Source organism: Oreochromis aureus, linkage group 2, assembly GCF_013358895.1.
Source record: "Oreochromis aureus strain Israel breed Guangdong linkage group 2, ZZ_aureus, whole genome shotgun sequence".
Taxonomy (NCBI): domain Eukaryota; kingdom Metazoa; phylum Chordata; class Actinopteri; order Cichliformes; family Cichlidae; genus Oreochromis; species Oreochromis aureus.
The window spans coordinates 6,688,972-6,708,729 of NC_052943.1; the positions used below are offsets into that span (position 1 = coordinate 6,688,972).

General features: G+C 41.5%; 1 protein-coding gene across 1 annotated transcript; it reads left to right on the top strand.

Annotated features, from left to right (window-relative positions):
- The first annotated feature begins 1,796 nt into the window (after nucleotides 1–1,796).
- Nucleotides 1,797–19,326, top strand: adam19b (ADAM metallopeptidase domain 19b). Its single transcript, XM_031745207.2, has 23 exons — nucleotides 1,797–2,167; nucleotides 2,405–2,517; nucleotides 3,980–4,050; nucleotides 10,285–10,363; nucleotides 10,554–10,630; nucleotides 12,679–12,880; nucleotides 12,968–13,033; nucleotides 13,375–13,446; nucleotides 13,550–13,716; nucleotides 13,874–13,958; nucleotides 14,080–14,219; nucleotides 14,340–14,517; nucleotides 14,607–14,696; nucleotides 14,850–15,045; nucleotides 16,051–16,159; nucleotides 16,264–16,480; nucleotides 16,708–16,785; nucleotides 17,177–17,285; nucleotides 17,390–17,519; nucleotides 17,600–17,702; nucleotides 17,805–18,131; nucleotides 18,218–18,309; nucleotides 18,407–19,326. Exons 1-23 carry the CDS (start codon nucleotides 2,032–2,034, stop codon nucleotides 18,411–18,413), a joined length of 2,844 nt encoding a protein of 947 aa, XP_031601067.1. The 5' UTR covers nucleotides 1,797–2,031; the 3' UTR covers nucleotides 18,414–19,326.
- Nucleotides 19,327–19,758: the final 432 nt, after the last annotated feature.

The following is a 19,758-nucleotide window of genomic DNA, read 5'->3' on the forward strand; positions in this document are numbered from 1 at the left end:
ATATTTTTGGTTCTGTGACCTTGTTAAAAGCATTTAGCTGTACTGTATTTTATGTAACTAGAAGTGAACTTTCTACTCACACATGTGGAGCAAATTCCAATACGGAGGCCTTTTTGCTTCAAATATACAGTGGTCATTATCTAGAATGACTTCATGAACAATTATATAAAGATGCAATCATATAGTAATTAAAATATCAGCATATACTATGCTATACTGTATGTTACTTTAATAACATATCTAAGCTGCATGCTTGAGTCAATGGCAAACAGCTCATCCAGTGGTTCAGCATGTGGCCTAGGAAGTTCAGATAGCGGAACATGTTAGAACAAGTGGGGCAGTTATTTAAAGACAGCATATGCAATGCCAAACATTAACTCGCAGGTCTGCTAAGTTAGAAAATAAATTCAGGGGTGACCTGAAGTGAAAGCTTATGTTTATTTTGTTTTTTTGGTAAGTCTCTTCAGTTCTGATAAGGTTACTAAGCTACTGGTAAAATGGCCAGATGGTGTGTGATAACACCAACTAAATTTAAAACAAAGTCATTAGGTCATTTAAAAAGGAAAACACACACAGCCACTGGACCCTATGAGTATTTTATGGCATTTTTCAAAAGGTCTAGTAGCTCATTGTCCAGACTGTCCTTTAATTATAACACTGAAAGCTTTTTTTTAATTAACAGAAAATTTTAAAACAAAAGAAATTTCTGTATTATATAGTGAAAAAAATTGAACTTTTCTGTCATTTAATTGTTTATTTATTACCTAATTACTTTGGTGTAGCATGAATGGTGATCAGAGAGGTCTTTATTAGTAGCAAAAGCTGTAAAACTTATGAAAATACAGTTAAAAGTTCAAAATTTATACCCTCCTTTACATTTTCCAAAGCAGTCCAGAGAGCCTTTGTCAGCCGATTCTGGTCCCCGGGCCTTACATATGACAACCCTGTTATAGACAGTAGTTTTTAATCTTTAGCAGCTGTCAAAAAGCTTCACATTTGAAACTAACATGACTCTGCAGATGTCCTAGTGATGTCATCAGGAATGTCTTAAATTGGAGTCAAAATGCATTGATTACTGTTTTTAATTATTTCATAATAATTGTTCATAATTTTTCTAAATAATTATGAAAAACATATATAGCACAGCTAATGTACACTTATCTTTTTATTTATATATTTTCAATGTATAACTTGAATGCAGCAGTCCGTGGTTTACCCTATGGTGGCATTAAACTTGTTCTGAGAGACGGTGCAATGGATAAGCATGTTGTAAAAAGAGAACAACAGAAAGCCTTCATTAAAAATTGTTTTGGTGGAAAAGAAAGTGAGAAAAAATGAAAATAGTAGTCAAATAATTGGAAGTACATTCTTATTAGTGCCTTTTGTCCTGTGTCTTCCTTTTACCTTTAACTGGTGGCGCAGATGGCTGCCCCTCCCTGCGCGTGGTAAAAGGGAGTTTTTCCTTCCCACCGTCGCCAAGTGCTTACTGGGGGTCGTCTGATTGTCGGGGCCTTCTCTGTACTATTTTAGGTTCTTAACCTTACAATATAAAGGCGAGTGTTATTGTGATTTGTCGCTATATAAATAAAACAGTTGAATTAAACATGATCTGGTATTTCTGTCAGTTTTGCCACTGATTTGTCTTTCAAATTTGTGGAAGTACAGTAGGATATCCTTTGAAGTGGTGCAAATAGTGCTAAAATAACCATTTCAAGACTTCTAGAATACATTATATGCGCTAAATTGATATATATATCTATAGATATAGATATATATATTTAAATAATCCCATTTATAGATTTTCACTTAAAAAGCGCTGTGATTTCCTTCTCGCTCGAACGTTTGTTCCTGACTGCTAGTCTGCCTCGTCTCGATTCATCGTCCTTCTGTCTGTCGAAGGGGAGTGGTTAGGCGAAATGGTGTGCGACCATCTCACCGTTTTCTGCCTCTGTGATGTGAAGCAACCGGGCCGGATCACCGCACATTTATGCCTCTGCTGAGCGACTTCACCCGGAGCCGTTTGTTTTTAGAATGCGTCCAGGAGCGCGTCCTCCACCACCACCATCACCACCTCCCTATGCCGCGCAGTGCTCTGTGTGTGCGCGCCTCATAGTTGTCCTCTACTGTGCCGTCGCTGCTGCTGTGTCTGAAGCCGCTGTTTACAATGGTGAGTCCAAGTGTTCCCCGGCACGACTAGAATCTGGATGCCTGCTTTGAATAGACGACTGTTGTTTTGCGCAGGGATGCGTTCCTGTTTAAATGGTTGCATCAGGTGTGTGTCGGTTATGTAGGCGACAATGTGGATCTCCAGTGTTGTTTCTTAACTAGCAGCAAAGATAAGACGCTAACTCTCATTCTGTGGTATTTTCAACCTTTTCCCTCCGTTCCATGTGTTTCCAATCAGGAGAAACCAAACAGGCTTCGCTGGAAAGCATCCTTGAGAACGTGGAGAGTTATGAGATTACTTATCCCATATGGCTGCATCCTCTCAGACACAAGAGGTCTGACAACAAAGAGGTGAATTTGTCTCGCTCTTTGTCCTTCTGTCTAACAAAATGCTTTAGACGCACTGACACACATCCAGCTTTCATATAGAAAAACTTTTGTGTAAACCATTGCTGTGAAAAAGTGCTTGCCCCCTTCTTGAGTTCTTTTATTTTTTGCATATTTCTCACACTTAAATGTTTCAGATCAAACAAAGGGATCAGGCAAAGATAACCAGAGTAAATTAAAAAAGAAGGTTTTAAATGATTTTAAACGCTTATTGAGAGAAAAAGCTATCAAAGCCCACCTGGTCCTAAACCTAATAACTAGTTGTGGCACCCTTGGCAGCAAGAACTGCAATCAAGCGTTTGCAATAACATCACTGTGGAGGAATTTTGCCCACTCATCTTTGCAGAATTCAGCCAGATTGGAGGGTCATGTCAAAGCATCTCCATCTAATTTAAGTCCAGACTTTAACTAGCCCACGCCAAAACCATCATTTAGTTGTTTTAGGCATTCAGAGGTGGACTTGCTGGTGTTTTGTAGATCGATCATTGTCCTTCTGCATAACTCGAGTGTGTTTGAGCTTCAAGGCATGAACTGATGGCTGGTCGTCTTCCTTCAGGATTTTCTGGTAGCGAGAAGAATTCATGGTTCCATCAATTATGGCAGTCGTCCTGAAGCAGCAAAGCAGCCCCAGACTATCACACTACCACCACCACGCTTGACTGGTTGCTGTGTTGTTCTTTTTATGAAATATGAAATAATGCGTTAGTTTCATGAGTCCAGATGTAACTGGACTCAAATCTCCCAAAAAGTTCTGCTTTTGTCTTGTCAGTCTACAGAATGTTTTCCCACAAGTCTTGGGGATCTTTAAGATATTCTTTGGCAAAAGTAAGACGAGCCTTTGTGTTCTTTGTGGTCAGCAGTGGTTTTCAGTTTGGAACTCCCCCGTTGTGCCATTTTACCCAGTTCTTATTGTTAAATCATAATCACTGACCTTAACTGTGGAAAATGAGGCTTGCAGTTCTTTAGATGTCGTTGTGGGGTCTTTTGTGATCTTGGATGAGTCAAGTTTGCGCTTTTGGAGTAAATTCGGTAGGCTGGTCACTCCATTTGTGCACAATGTCTCTCACCATGATTCACTGGAGTCCTAAAGCCTTAGAAATGGCTTTGTAACCCTTTCCAGACTGATAAATGTCAGTGACTCTGTTTCTTTATATTACAGTTTTATGTGTTGCTTTTTGAGATCTTTTAGCCTACTTCACTTTTTCAGACAGGGTCTAGCAGTGGTTGGGGCTTATAGAGTGTGGCCAATAAAATTGAACTCAGCTTTCCAAAACATGTGTTGAATCACAATTAATTTATGATTTGAAACATACAAGTGTGACAAATATGCAAAAAAACAACTAAGAAATCAGGAAGAAGGGAAATACTTCCTTGGCACTGTCACTTATTGTCACTGATTAGTATGCATTTAATGTTTTGCTTCCAGCATCCAGCAGAGGCGCAGGTGCTCATCACAGCTGAGGGCCAGGAGCTCAGACTACTATTAGAGAAAAATGAGTGAGTAACTTGAGTTTTCAACACCAGCTTTGTCTTTCCATGCAAAATCAGTAAAGCAGTAGTTTAGAGGAGCTGATTAAATCACTCATCGGCATTGTTCCTTTGACTTCCACAACATGCCCTTTCTATACCTCTGTTTATTTGGCCAGATGTTAACTGTCACATAGATGCATTTATAAGGTCAGCGCCCCTTGAGGGGGTGCTGAGAAGGGTGATGAGCAGAGGAAAGCAGGCTGATGGTTTTTGGACAGCAGAGGGATGACACCCGATCCGTGCAACCAGGGCATGATGAGGCGATCAGGAAGTGAGGACGGTGCCTCTGCATCTAACGCCCTCTAATCTGATGGAGCGGTTCCTGTCCAGTAACAATGGATTGGTGATAGGAAGGGAGCTTTGTGTCTCATCTGTTTAATAGACTGTGTGCTAGCTTGGGGGGGTTGCAGCTCTTGAGATATCAGTGGTAACAACGGAGCTGCGGTTTATCACTTTTGGATTCGAGCCAGCGCACAAGTGGACCGGGAAGCTTTTAGGAACATTAGGAATGAAGTCCATTTTTACCCTCGATTGCATGCCGTCTCTGTCATTCATTGACTCGTAGGCACACAAATACTAACAAGCCCCGATTCCACCATGTCTGACTGACTGTCCCCTGAGGGGATCTTGCCTCCTGTTCTCCAAACCCAGCAGGTGGTCACTCACTTACATTTCCTCCTGGGTGAGGTATTTCGCCTGCGCATGTGTGGTAAGGGAGTAAGAAGATGTGGTAAGAAGATACACGACAAAACTACAACAATCCTTCCCTTTTCAACAGAACAGTGCAGTGTTGAATGGTGCAAATAAATATGTAACAATTTTTTTCTTAAAAAGAGGAAGTAGAATCCCTGCTCGGTACTCAGGACAGGAAAAAATATTGTGAAACTTGTGTTCTTTTGTGAAACTTCTCATTTTTTGTGCAACAGAGAAGCCGTGAGAATGGATTAACTCATAACAGTATTTTTCTGCTGCAGTCAGAGCTACAGAGGTTTCTGTAAAGATATTTACTTTTTTCTGAAAAGCTGGATTTAGTTACTGAAGCAGTGTATCCTGTGGAGCACACTGTTTAGTATAAAACTGAATGTTTTCAATCGCAATCTCTACTATTGATTCTTTAATGTACTGTGTCTGAGAGCTGTATTGAGCTGAAAAAATTATGCAAATATTCCATCCGTGCATCCAGGCAACCATTTTCTGCTGTTTTTGCTTATGTGGATGTAGGTATTGAAGTCAGAAAACAGTTTAACATTCGTTAAAAAAAAAAGGAGGCTTCAGTTCACCTCAGCTCAATATTTCCTGTACAGTGCGCTGCATGAGCGGTGCTGCAGGTTCAAAGAAAGCTTGCAGCTTCTTTTGTAGATTCATTGTTTAGGCTGAGGCTCACCAGTGTTGCCCACCAACTCTGTTGCCCCACAGAGAATGCTATTCTGGATTAGCCTACCCTGTTTCTGTTTATCCTTTGCTGGTCTAATGTGAGACTTGAGTCAGGGCTAAGGCAGAAAGCAGTTTATGCCAAGGGAGATTAATGTCTGATTTTGGAGACAAGCCAGAGAAAATGCTGCCAGCGTCCACTCTGTGTCCTGGTTACTCCCTTATGTCCTCATTGCACCTAAAACCGGACGAGAATTCAATTCAATTAAAAAAACAAAAACGATGTGAGAGCTCCAGCTGTCCTCCTTAAATCACTTATTCAAAGCTTAGGGGAAAACATAACTGTGAGTTTATGTGGGGATCAGCCCCTTCCCCATGGCTGGAGTCAACACTCAATCCATTTCTGTCCTCCCTGGTCATGTTTTTGAATGTATGTGTATCTGTGTGGCTCTTTTGCATTTATACTTCACTGGTGTGGTTGTGTATAAGTGGCTGCCTGAGCTTTTATCTTAATGAAAGACTGTAGTGCACCAGCAGAGGGTTAATTCAGTTAAGAGCAAGGCAGGAGCCATAGTGGGTGCTGACTCAGGTAGCAGGAAAAGGATGTAAAAACAGAGTGAGCGAGGCAGGAAACAGTAAGAAACTGAACGATGAGCTTAAGGTGTTGAAAGTCATGGAAAGAGGTATGCAGAGATTCTCTGGTCAGTTCTGGTTCAGAATGTGCCGACACTCTTGCTTCCTCCTCCGCCTGACTTTCTCTGTTCTCCTCTTTAATGTCCTTCCTGCACACCCTTAAATGCATTAATCTGAATTAAGCACTCTCATGGGAAGCTCACACTATACTGTTTCTCCTCTCCTTCCTTTCCCCTCTTGTCCCTTGTCATCATGCCCACACCTTATATGTCTTTCCACTGGCCAACTTAAAAAATGTGCACCCCATTCTTTCTCCTTCTCTCCCCCCTTGTCTCACCTCGTCTGATATCCCCCCAGGGCTTTAATCCAAATATACATCCCCCACATGTTCCCTGCGGTCAGGCTTGGGCGTCTGCGGCCACACGCAGACAGACGACACCCGCAGACACATTTGTGCACCCCCAAAAAGAACACAAACATGACTTGAAAGCGCAGATCTGATGGATTGCAGGTCTGTTGAGCAGAGAGCGGGTTCATGGATTCGCTTGTCCTTGTTTCCCTTGTGTCTATGTTTAGTTTCACAGCCATCCTGTTTGCTTAGACACATTAATCTAGGCCTCTGTGTTAGCTTGTGTGTGTTCAACCGAGGCTCTGCACACGCAAAACGTTAGCCTCCATCTACAATGCAAGCCTCTTCATCATCTGTTGCTGAGAGGTAATTTGACTTTGCATCAGCCTTCCCCCTCCTCCCCGTCTTCCAGCTCTATGTGGTGATGTCATCTGATACTATGAGAGAATGTGACCCACTGACCCTTAAAGCATTACCCCAAATTCCCTCTCGCTCCCCCCTTCTTTATCTCTCAAGTACATTAGCATTACTCTTCCCCCATCCCTTCTTTCTCCTCTTGAGGCTGAACCAAGCCTTTGTCTCAGCTTCACTGCCAGACCGCCGTGATTCAGGCATCGCCAGGCTCCTCAATCACAGCATCTGTCCAAGTGCTGGATGACATCCAGTCGCTGCTGCTGACCGCCATTGGACAAAGCTTTTTTTTTTATTCCAGTCTCTACTTGAAAGCTGTCACAGTATTCAGCAGAATACATAAAGCTTTGGGGTATTCCAAAAGTGTTGCTGCAGAGTTTCACGGCGGTTGACTCAGGGCTTTGTGGTGCCATTAGATTGCATAGCTGGCCAAATTATAACTGATTTAATAAAGGGTGTAAAAGTTTTTAATTATCTGCAGTATTTCATTTAATTTCAATAACAAATGATTAACTAACTGATATTTGTCTTTCTATTTCAGTTATTCTAATATGTTTCAACACCCTGCAGGTTGACCATTTACTTGAACCCTGTACAGTATTTTCATTTCTTTCTCTCACCGAGCTCAAACTTCTGGAGACGTTGGTGATTAGAAATGAAACTCAGACACACCCGCAGGTTGTTATTCTCTGGTTTCTGTGGTTGTAACTAGCTCATCATTAATGCACACCTTAGATCTTACTGTTTGTGATATAAAGTCGACTTTTATGTCACGATTGCTCAGTCATTGACTCGGTCTTTTGAGTTCATTGTTTTTTTGTCCTCAGTTAAGAGTTTTCTTATTGATTTTCCAGTGTTCTTGTAATTATAGATTTCTGGAGTTCTATGTTTGTGGTTATGATTAAGTCCTAGTGTAGTGTATTTTCGATGAGTATTTTGGGCTTTTTGGTTTTGTCACCTGTTATTTTTATCAGCCTCCCCTGTGTTTCATGTGTCCAGGTAAGTTTCCCTCAGTGTAGGCGTATGCATGTTTTGTTACTTCCTGTCTTATTTTGCCAGTCCCCAGTCTTGTGTGTATTATGTTCAGTTTTGCGTCCCCTTGTCTCGTTACTTAGATTCTGTTCACCTGTGTCTCATTTTCCCCAGCTGTGTAATGGTTCCCTAATTACCTCGTGTATTTAACCCCTTCTTTTCCTCATTTCCTTTTGGCTGGAGCCCAGCTTTGTTTGGTATTTTTTGCGCATTCCAGTAATAAATTTGTTTATTTTGATTGCACCCGTTGTCTCTGGAGTCCTGTACAATAGTTAGTGATGGTGTGATAAATCACCATGAATGTGTTGAATCTTTCTGGCCAATTGCTTCAACAAAAGGCAGAGGTAATATCACAGAAGCCTCTGTACCATCCGCTCTGAGATCGATTTGAGAAGATGTATGTTGTTATTGGGAGATATTATGTAAAATGCCCCCAAATTTGTGGAACCATAATGGTCACGTGCTGCAGAACGATATGGGCCTCGACACAGGCTTCATTTGGACACGCAGCCTTTGCTCAACACAGGCCTCAGGGCTTCAACATCAGATGTAACATCACGAACATTGGGTCCTAAATCTGTCTACCATGCAGCATATTGTGAGATTTTAGATGTTATTTTGCCATGTTTTAAGTCATTTCTATTTCTTAAGCATGAACTACCATCAATGATACCAAAGTAAATTACAAATACATTGCTGGGATTAGACTTTTCATTAAAACTTTCATTAAAATGAGTCCCCAAGGAATAGGATATAGGATATAGGATTCAGCTCAGAAACTCAGAAACTGCCGCTGACTGGCAAGTGAGGATAAGGGAGAACAGAAGTGGAGTACTTGTGTGGTTCCGTCATGGAAGAAATGACTGTGGAACAGCAGCAAGCTAAAGTTCAGTCATCTAATGTCTTTAACTGCCATTAAATTGGCCTACAGTTGACACAGAGGATGATGGGAAATGTCTTCAGGAAGTTAGGGAAGCTGGAAAACTGGAGGAATTACAGATATAAATGACATTTAGGTCAAATCACAACATGACCCCGTTCATGCTGACATACCTCCCACCAATCGTTTTGAGGTCCCCCTTTAGAGTTCCTATGTATCTATGTGGATACCCAGCCCCTTCTTCCTGTGAGTCATAATCTGTTAAAAGTAGTCATTTTGTGTCTTTGCCTGTTTTATTTCAGATTCTCATCCGCAGGCTGTCATTGTCTTAAGAGGCTTGTTTCCTTCTTGGCATCTAACAGGGATGAAAAAAAAAATTTGCATCATCCTTTCAATGAGTTTAACACTGGTGGATCTGTGCTAATTTGCCTTCTGGTCAGATAGTCAGATTAGAAGCCATTTTTGTCCTTGATAAAGCTTATAGGTATAGTTAGGGCTAAATCAAGTGACTCAGAAACATCCCTTAGTTACACTACCTATCCAAGGTTTTGGATTGGGAGGTAGATGGGCTTTTCTGCCTTTGGGCAGAACATAGTTTCCAGCAGTTTAATCATTTGCTCTTCTTGAAATATATGACAGTGATAAGGATCTTCTCATTTAACTTATGAAATCAAATTTGGCTGAGGCATATTTACAAGAAGATTACATTTTTATTTTGCTATTTCCCTTAAAAGCCACTAGATTAAAAATAAATGAAGACGCATTAATAATAAGGAAATCTTTACGATCTTTGGTTTGTTTGAGTCAAACTCCTGCAGTTTAATGCTGCAGGAAACAACATCAGTAGATATGCTTGAGTTTCTCTGCAGTTATAGCCAGTTGCTGAGTTGGCCTGAGGAGAAGATGAAGATGACTTAAAGTTTATGACTGAAAACAGGAAGAATGGTTTGCAATAAACATTGGACTTAATTGTGCTGATACAGATAAATAGAAAATAAGAGGATTATGATATTTTATCCAAAGAAAGTTTTCTGTGTCATGCATATGCATGTTTCTGCTTCACAGCCTGAAAAATAGCAAAGAAGCTCAAGAGCACTTGTAAATAATACATCTGTCAAACAAATGCAGTCAGGACATGCCAACAACTGAACCTGTCAGCATAGGGAAGTTATCATCTCTTGCTTCAGCAATAGACTAGTCTTCGCCAAGAAGTAAAAAGGATCACTGGGGGGAGGGACATATGGCTTTGATTACAGTTTCCCACATTCTCCTGTGCGCTCGCTTGTCACCAATAGGCTCTTTGTTTAAATCTTTAAAGCACTTTGTTTTTTTGGGGAGCGCCTGTGTTAGAGTGAATGTTTTATGAGCTGTGGGCTGTTGCAGAGAGTCTGTCCTCTGCTAACCTCTCAGCTTCCTGCAGTTTTGTATTTCACCATCATTTCACAATGTTGTTGTTTCCATAGACCGTATTGCTGTCACAAAATACAGAATATTTTGTTGTCTCTGAGTTTGTTTTTTTACCCAGGCAGCTGTTGGCCCCTGGATATCAGGAAATATGGTACACACCCAATGGAGCACGCAAGTCCTCTTCTCGACCCAGCACTGTGAGTCTGCGAGATAGTTTCATGCTCTTAGGCTGCGGAGGGGAGTCTTAACTGATAAACATCAGTGTAGTTGATCAAGTCAGGTGGGAGGAGGGAAATAAACAGTTAGTGACAGGTTTTGGCATAAATACTACCACTTCTGTTTACATTGAAAGTTCAGTGTGTGATGAATGAAAATGTTGTTTTTCAGGGACACTGTTTCTACCATGGCGAGGTTCAGGGCATGGAAGGCTCCAGCGTTGCTGTCAGCACTTGTTCAGGGCTCAGGTAATAAAAAATCTTTCTTATTATTCATTAAATCCTCCCAACAATGAACAAGCCTTTCATTAAATTACATTGGTCTTGAATAATCAGTCCCATCCTATCTTTAGGAACTCATAGTATCGTGTCACCCCATTAGAGCACTTTGCTGTCAGACTGCAGGCTTACTTGTGGTTCTTAGGGTAATAAAAAAGTAGAATGGGAGGCAGAGCCTTCAGCTTTTAGGCCCCTTAGGGCCTTAGGCCCCTAGTTATGCTTCAACAGGCCTGGGCTGTTGAAGCATCGCCAGGCTCCTCAGTCTCAGCATCTGTCAAAGGGTTGGGCTATTAATCTCTGGCCTCCCCTCCCTGATTCTGCTTCTGGCAGAGGTTTGTTCCTGTTAAAAGGGAGTTTTTCCTTCCCACTGTCACCAAGTGCTTGCTCATACAGTGTCATCTGATTGTTGGGATTTGCTCTGTATTATTGCAGCATCTTTGACGTGCGTATTGTTCTGATTTGGCGCTATATAAGCAAAATTAAGTTTAATCAAGACAGGGGAAACCATGCATCCAAACAGGGATGGTATATGAACAAGCTTGTCTTTAAAAACCTTTAGAATATAAAAAGTAATAAAACTTCACAGTAACATATATTTAAGTCCAACTCAAGTATGTATGGATGTACGTAGATGGCTCATAGTAAGAGAAAAGTTTGTTTGAAAAAACAGCATTTAAAGCTACATGTTCCATCCATAGATAGAAATATAACAGAATAAGTAACAGCACCATGAGACTGCTCCTCATTAGTTAATTAAATGATCAGAATTATATTTGGTATTACACATTGCATGAAAATGTATGGAAACCTATGTTAATGAGCTCCAAGCTCATTAAACTCCCACTAGTTTGAATAAATATCTGATAGAAAACATTTTCCTAAATAACCACTTCACTGTGCATTTTGGACATTTTCTTTCCAATAGTGTGAAATATATTATGTTCTGATTAAATGGCTTAAATTCTTTAAATTTATCTGGCAAGGAAAAGAGCTGAAAGAACAAAAAAAGAGGATGTTTCTGTAAAGTCAACATTTTCTTAAAAGCAGAGGTAAGAGCTAAAAGACGTGATGGCAGGGGAAAGAGATGTGCTTATACAAACAGGAAATTGTTTGATACCGACTAGAATGTGCAGAGATTATGTTGATCAAATAGTCGCTCAGCTAATTCATTTGCTTATCTATAGAATCAATAAGTTGCGTGCTTTTAAAAAAACTGCTAGAAACAAGTTTCTAAAACTTCCTGTCTAAAACATGTATTTCTGTTTTATATACTCAGAGGACTATGAAACAAAATGACAGTGTGCTTGCATAAGTATAGGTTTTTAAATCCAAAAGAGACGTGCTGAGAATTCGACAGCTGGGCAGTGGGAGTAAAAGATGTATGAATTTGACTTTCTTCAGCTTGTGGTCAAGCTGTGCCTCAATAAATAATGTTACAGGAAACAGCCCTGTGTACTGTCTGATGTAGTCTCCGAGTTTATTAGGTCACTGGCTTCAGTGTTGGTTCATTGAGTACAGCTCGGTACTGGAGATCTCGTGTGTTCTCCTGATGCGCCTCCAGAGCAGCTGCTGCTTCCTGCTGGAGACACTCAGAGAGAGAGAGAGGAGAGGCAGGCAGCAGAGGAGGAACTAGTGAGGGCTGACAAACATCTTAGTCGTGTGTGTGTGTGTGATTTTTCTGGGTTAATGTTCTGCATCTGGAGGATGAGCGAATAACCATCTTCCTGCTAATGTAGATTCTGCGAGGGAATGCAAATACAGCATAAAAGGATGTTGACCTGTGGGCGTCTGACTTCTCCAGATGTTTTCTGCAGCTGCACGGCCCGCTGCTCTGCATGCACTCGTGTGTGTTTGAGTATAGGTGTCTGTTATGATTAGTGGCTTTTTGAAGAGGATTGTTTATGTCAGCTGATCTCTATTTACACAACAATGGAGAAACAGAGAAGCGTGACCTTCTGTCACACAAATATTAAGACATTGCTGATCTCCTGAATATGACTCTGTTTTTTCCCTCCTAGGGGACTAATTTCCCTGAACACGAGCATCAGCTACCTGATAGAGCCTCTTCCCGTTTCTACGGATGCTGATCGGCATGCTGTGTTTCGAGCCGAGAGTGTTCGTCTCCCCGGGGGTCACTGCCAGCATCACCATGGCAAAGTGGAGCATGAGGAGGGGCTTAATGACTTTATCAAGGGAATGATGTCACCACAGGGTTTGAGGGTGAGCTCAGTAGCAGTAACCTCATCGATGAGATTCTTTGACATTTACTAAAATACTAAAACATGATTATGTTGTCTTTCTCTTCAGGAAAGAAGGGAAGTGAGTCAGAATATGAAATACGTAGAGCTGCTCATAGTTGCAGACAAGACTGAGGTGAGAAGACAGTGGGGAATGTGCTCATATTGGGTGACTTTGCAACCACACTGGGGTTTTTTGCAGTGAACCATTAAGATGTGGTAGCGGGGAGTGTGGCTTTTCATATGTGGGATTAGGTATGTGCCATCATTATCATTTATGAACTATAAAGTTTGCATTATGTAGTTTCCCACTTCATGCAGTTGCTAGTAAACCCAATTGTGGAGAACGCTTGCAAAAAAAAAAGGTTCACTTCCTGTTTTATTTCAAGTGTGAGATGTACCCGTTTTTAACAGATGTGTAGACGTTGAGTTGAGTTTCTATTTCTGTGTGTTCGTTGTGGTTTATGTTTGTTGCAGTTTGAGAAGCACAACTCTGATCTTGACAAGACGAAACAGAAATTAGTGGAAGCAGCCAACCTAGTTGACAAGGTAACATCTGATCTGAAACCAGAAAAAAAAAAGAAAAACCCCCAGACACTGGAGTTTCACATGCCTATGTTTTTTCCTGATATTTCCCTGCCGACACTGATAGTACTACAAAGGTTTAAATATCCGTGTGGCACTAATCGGTCTGGAGGTGTGGACCAGCCAGGACATGATCAGCGTCTCCGATAACCCGCACAGCACCCTGGCAGCGTTCCTGTCTTGGAGACAGAAACAGCTACGCAGTCTCCCCAACGACAATGCTCAGTTGGTCACGTCAGTGTTTCTCATTCACTCTTTTGTCACACTTGTGGACTTGTGTCACTCTAGTACGTTTCACAATCATTGTCCAAGACAGTAATAAACACCGGTTGCAGTCCAGCGGGATGCTCTTGACTTGGAACTAATTTCAAGTGCTCTCTTTTGTCTCCAGGGGGAAGTCATTCCGGGGCACGACCATCGGGCTGGCACCTCTCAAAGCCATGTGCTCTGAATACCAGTCCGGCGGAGTAAACATGGTGAGGGATGAGTGTGTTTAGTTTTAAATTTGCTCCTGCTACGCTACATCAGCATGCATCAAGTCAAAGAATCACACGTTGTTTTCTGCTGATCTTAAAATCCTCGTGCTCTGTCGAACAGGACCACTCAGATTTATCAGTCGGCGTTGCTGCCACGATGGCGCACGAGATGGGACACAACTTTGGTATGAGCCACGACATTCCAGGTTGCTGCCAGGCAAAAGCAGAAGACGGAGGCTGTATCATGGCTGCCGCTACTGGGTATGAAATTCGGCTTGCCACAATACAAGAAATTGCATTCATTAAACCAGGAGAAAGGTAGAATATGATAGAGTATGAAAGGGAAAATCAAACCTGATTTCTTCGTTACCTCGTGCTCAGGCATCCTTTTCCTCGAGTGTTTAATGATTGCAACATGAAGGAGCTGAAGAGCTACCTGAGCTCTGGAGGAGGAAAGTGTCTCTTTAACCTGCCCAACACCAGGACAATGTATGGAGGGCATCGCTGTGGTAACGGTTACCTGGAAGATGGAGAAGAATGCGACTGTGGAGAAGAAGAGGTCAGTGGGTGTTTCTGTGTATATGCACTGTGGGTTTTTCTTTTGATGGTTTTGCCAGGCTTCATGACTCTACAACACGTTTTGCCCAGGAGTGCACAAGCCCATGCTGTAATGCCAACAACTGTACCCTGAAAGCTGGAGCCGAGTGTGCCCACGGAGTCTGCTGTCAGAACTGCAAGGTACATATATTAGTGTGTATACTATTTAAATGGGAAATCACCAGCCCTTATTCTCACTAGTACAGAATAAATGTTGTACTTTTCTAACTTTATTTATGTCATTATTCACTCTTTTAAAACTTGGCACCCTCCTTTTTGTCTTTCACTGTGAAGCTGAAGAGCCCGGGTGTGCTGTGCCGTGCTCCCTCGGGGTCATGTGACCTTCCTGAGTTCTGTGACGGCAAAACAGAGTCTTGTCCTGCAGATTTTTATTTAGTGGATGGCACATCATGTGCAGGCGGGAAGGCCTACTGTTACACCGGCATGTGTCTGACCCTTGAGCAGCAGTGTCGCTCACTTTGGGGAAAAGGTGGGTAAAGCGGACTCTCCATCTATAGAAATTCAGAGGATAAACAGCAGCTACCTTCTGCTAATTAAATGCACTTGGTTTACTGATCATCAGCAAGTCTGAGCACCTCAATAAAAGCAGAGGTTTTGGCAGTTTGCTGGCTCCCACAATCAAGAAAATAATCAAGGTGTTGTAATAGTCCAGGCAAAGTCCAGATCTCAGTCCGAATGAAATGTGGTGGGAACTTAAGAGAATTTTACATAAACAAATTCAGACAAACCTCAGTGAACGGAAGCAACATTGTAGCAAAGAGTCGTCCAAAACTCCTCCACAAAATGTTGAAACTGATGAGCTCATACTGAAAACAACTACAACTTATTTCTGCTAAAGGTGGTTTTGCTTCTAAAAATTGTCTTTATTATTAAAGGATTATTAAAGTTTATATACATATATATTATAGACTAACTTTAAATCAGTATTTTTAATGAACAAAAATAAAACTGAGACAGTCGAATTTAACAAACTGTACATGGTTTGAAGGTGCATGCCCTCGTGCTTCGAACTTTAAAATGGTCTTGGTATTATTTTAAGACCAAAACCACAGAAACAACAGCTCACTACTTTTTAAGGAAGTGACTGCACAAATAATATCTCTTTTCTTTTCATCTGTGGGCTTTGAGGGGTTTGAGTCATACCAAGTTTCTGGACTTTTTTTTTTTTAAATGAAGAAATGAATGTTAAAGAGATAAATATCCAGTCAGGCTCAGTGTATTTAAAGATGAGTCCTTGATGGGTCACAGGACTAGGGATTGTTATTGGACAGTGTCCATGTTCATGTGGTGACAGAGCCTTTGTAGTACCACAGGAGCCACATTGAACAGTAAGGGATGCCATCTGTTCTTCATCAGACGGGCAAATAACACAACCTGACTGCATGTCTGCATGTGTGTTATTGTGTTTGTGTGAGCTCACACGTTTAAATATGTTTCTGTGCATTTTTTGTTGTTGTTTTTCATTAAACCGCAGATGGTCGTCCGGCCCCTGACCTGTGCTTTAAGAGGGTAAATGAAGCTGGCAATATGTATGGGAACTGTGGTAAAGATGAGTCTGGGAGATACAGGAGCTGTAGTGACAGGTGAAATCCAAAACGTTCAGCAAACTAATCACACTTTAATTTACTTCTCCCTCAACTGAAGTCTGTCTTTGTTGTTTTGGGGGGGTTTTCTGTTTACATGACAGGGATGCTAAATGTGGGAAAATCCAGTGTTTGGCGTCAGCCTCCAAGCCTATTGAGCAAAATGCGGTTGTCATAGAAACCACGGTTACTGAGGGCTACAGAAGAATCATGTGCAAGGGGACACATGTGTACAAGCTTGACAAGGAGGAAAAGGAGCCACAGGGTGACACTTTGGATCCAGGTCTGGTCATGACGGGCACCAAGTGCGGCGAAGACTTGGTGAGAGTTATGAAAATGTGCTAAACAGAGTTTGCAGTAGTAGTAAAGAGCATGTACCAGTACTACTTTTTTCACCTGATTTTAAGTCACAAACAAAGCAGACCAAACTGTTTCGATCAGACAGAGAAAATGGATCATCGATTTCAGTTTTCACCTGAAAGGGGATAAGCAACTTGTCTCGAAGTGCTTCTCTAATGTTCTTCCTCACGCTTCTTTTGTTTGAACAGATTTGCTTTAACGGATTATGCCGCAATGCATCTTTTCTCAGAGCGGGGGAATGCAATGCCAAGTGCCACGGACACGGAGTAAGTTTCAGTGTGTCACAGAAGAGATGCTGGTTTGATGGATTTCTCTGGACTTCTGAGAAAAATTTGGCAGCTAGCCTACAATTACTGAAAGCTGGCAGCCCTAAGCAGCGGTGCAGGAACGGTCCAGATCCTTTGCTTAATTAAAAGTAGCAACACAACAATATAAAAAAAACATATCATAAACAAGTAAAGGTCTGGCATTCAGGCATCTTACTTATGGGAAACCACGGCTGTATTATGCAGCAATATGGTCACCTCTGTAAAATGTTCCATAAACTATACCAATTTTTTTCGGCAGCCCCTTTTTACTACATTTTGTTACAAAACATTGACTTCCTGTCCCTGATTCTCCTTCAGTCATAAAAAATGTGACTTATTCTCTTACCAGCTGTGCAACAACAACCGTAACTGCCACTGTGATCCAGGCTGGGCTCCTCCTCTCTGCGACCAGAAAGGATCAGGGGGTAGTGTGGACAGTGGGCCCGTCATCAACCGCAGTGAGACCCATGCATCAATCATTCATGTGCAATTAATTAAAGTTAAAACAATTTCTTTGGTGTTTGTTTATTTTCTGACTCTTGTCTATTTTATATTCCAACAGGAAGCGTTGGTACAGCCCTCCTTACTTCCTTCCTGCTTCTCTTGGCGGGTTTGGCTGCTTTTGCTTTTTGGCGCTTCTGCAGACATAAGCTCCCCATGCTGAAGCCTTCTGCTCCACCACCAGTGCCAAAGTATGTAGTTCTGAAGTTGTTAAACACTAAAAACTTACTTTGCAGATAACGTTTTTGCTTTGTGTTGTGCGAACATCCAGATTGAATGAAATCCACACTTCCGAGCCACCTGATGTCAAGCCTCTTAATTCGGACAGTCGTGCCAACGGTCATGCCAACCCAACATTCTTGCTAAAGAATTCGGTAAATAAGCCCACTCTTGGACAACCTCAGTAATGTCTGTCATGTAATACCATAAAAAATGTTGAAAATACTTGTCATCTTTGTGCTTTTCCACATGGGAAGTCTTCTCCGCATCCGAGCCCGTCTGCCCCACCTCGACCCAGGAATGGTATCGTATGTCCTGCAGGGAAGCCTCCTCCCGTACCAATGTGTGCTGCAGAGCAGAGAAAGCGGACACCACAGCCCCAGAGAGTGATCTCTCCTCAGGGTCGCACTCCCCCTGTCCCTCCAGGACAGAAACCCAACCAGGCTTCTGCACTACCTACAAGACCTCCACCTTTACGCTCCCTGGATCCCAAAAACTCATCACAGCCTTCAGCAGTACCCCAAAATAGACCAAACCCCCCAAACAGACCTCCACCACCTTGCCCTATCAAAAAACAATCAGGGGTAAATCCTTCTCTTCTGCATTAATAAATAAAGTGTGTACTTTTGCATCAGTGAACTAAATTCGGAACATCTCACTTGTCGTGCAGGACCCTGTGAAAGTCCCACAGGTTACCACCAATGCCTTGCAACGAGGAAAACCTGGTTTGGCTCCATCTGCTGGACAGAAAATGCCAAACAGGTAAGTGTTGCGTTCCCAAATGTCTCTCTGTAGGAATAAACAACTCTTGATAACATCTTATATTTTATTAAAAAATTTTTGCACTTCTTCTCTCTAGAGCCTAATCTACAAGCTCAGGGAGGCATTGGGGACCACTGCTTACATCCAGTGACAGACTGCCTCAGAATATCTTTTCAGTGCGGTGCCAGGTCGTAAAAAAGGTGATAAGCGAGGAATACTTGACACTGTACACTGGTGTGCAATATGTGGAAAATTATATAATTACAGCAAGTTATAAAGTAGAGATGTTTTAAGCCTAAGATTTAGGCTTAATGATGAGTGCTTTGTGTATTACATGTGTCTGCTTTATCAACTTTGAAGCCAGAGCTCTGAACTGAAGCGCTTTTAGTTTCTTTTACTTAAGTTGGTAGAAATATGAATGAAGGAGTATTTATTCACAAAATCAAAGAGAAACGAATGTTTACAGAGTAACTGTTGTACCAAACGTGATGCCTCTTAAAGCGAATCAGCCATAAAGGGATGTCTTATATTAAGAAAAGATGCCAGTAATGAAGTTCTTATCTCTGAATAATAATGGGTTTTAACTGGACTAATAGTAACCAGTGAAAGACCTGCATGCGCGCTGTAAGTTTATTCTTATGGTGAAAGTGCATGTCTGATATGTAGCAGGAGCTGTGAGGGACTTTTTTCCGTTTCTTTAGTTTTTAATTTCATTAATTTAATTTTTTTAAATTGTCTTTTTGAGTTCTCATGCCCTGAAGGGGTTAAAAGGTGGTCGTGTAACCGCAGGCTTTGGAGCAGTAATAATTTGCCATTACTGTTAGGTGCTTCTAAATATTGTGTCATATTGTGACTGCTTGGGGAATTGTAATCTGTAAAAGGGAAATGCAGAATGCCAACTCCCATGTTTTACCTCATTATCAGACCTATGCAAACACAGGGCTTGTGTAACACTGTGTCTGAAACTGAAATTCAAATGAACACATGGGTAAATAAAAAAGATATTGAACATTTTAACAGGTTGTTGTTTTTTCAGCTTTTTCATCCTAGCATTCACCAATACAGCTGCCAGCCGCAGTTCTTGAGCTCAGATACTTTTTTGTTTCCCACATAAATTCGCTTGCCACTTTATTAGGCACACCTGTTCAGCTGCTGGTATTGCACATTTGTAGTCAGCCAATCACATGGCAGCAGTATTTAAACATTTAGAAATGGTCAAGGTGACCTGCTGAAGTTCAAACTGAGCATCAGAATGGAGGAAGAAGGCCATTTAAGTGACTTTGAACGTGGCATGGTTGTTATTGCCAGATGGGCTGGTCTGCTGATTTCTTTTCCCACACAACCATCTTTGTGGTTGACAGAGAACGGTAGTACCAGCTGAGTATTGTTGCTGACCATATTCATATGTCACAAAGCTTAAATCAGGTTACTGTGCTCAAATGGCCTCCA

Excerpts from the sequence above, each read along its gene's own strand:
- adam19b (XM_031745207.2), top strand. The coding sequence starts at position 2,032 with ATGCGTCCAGGAGCGCGTCCTCCACCACCACCATCACCACCTCCCTAT. Across the intron at positions 14,697-14,849 it reads TCTGCTGTCAGAACTGCAAG|CTGAAGAGCCCGGGTGTGCT; the intron begins GTACATATATTA and ends TTCACTGTGAAG. Across the intron at positions 16,481-16,707 it reads CCAAGTGCGGCGAAGACTTG|ATTTGCTTTAACGGATTATG; the intron begins GTGAGAGTTATG and ends TTGTTTGAACAG.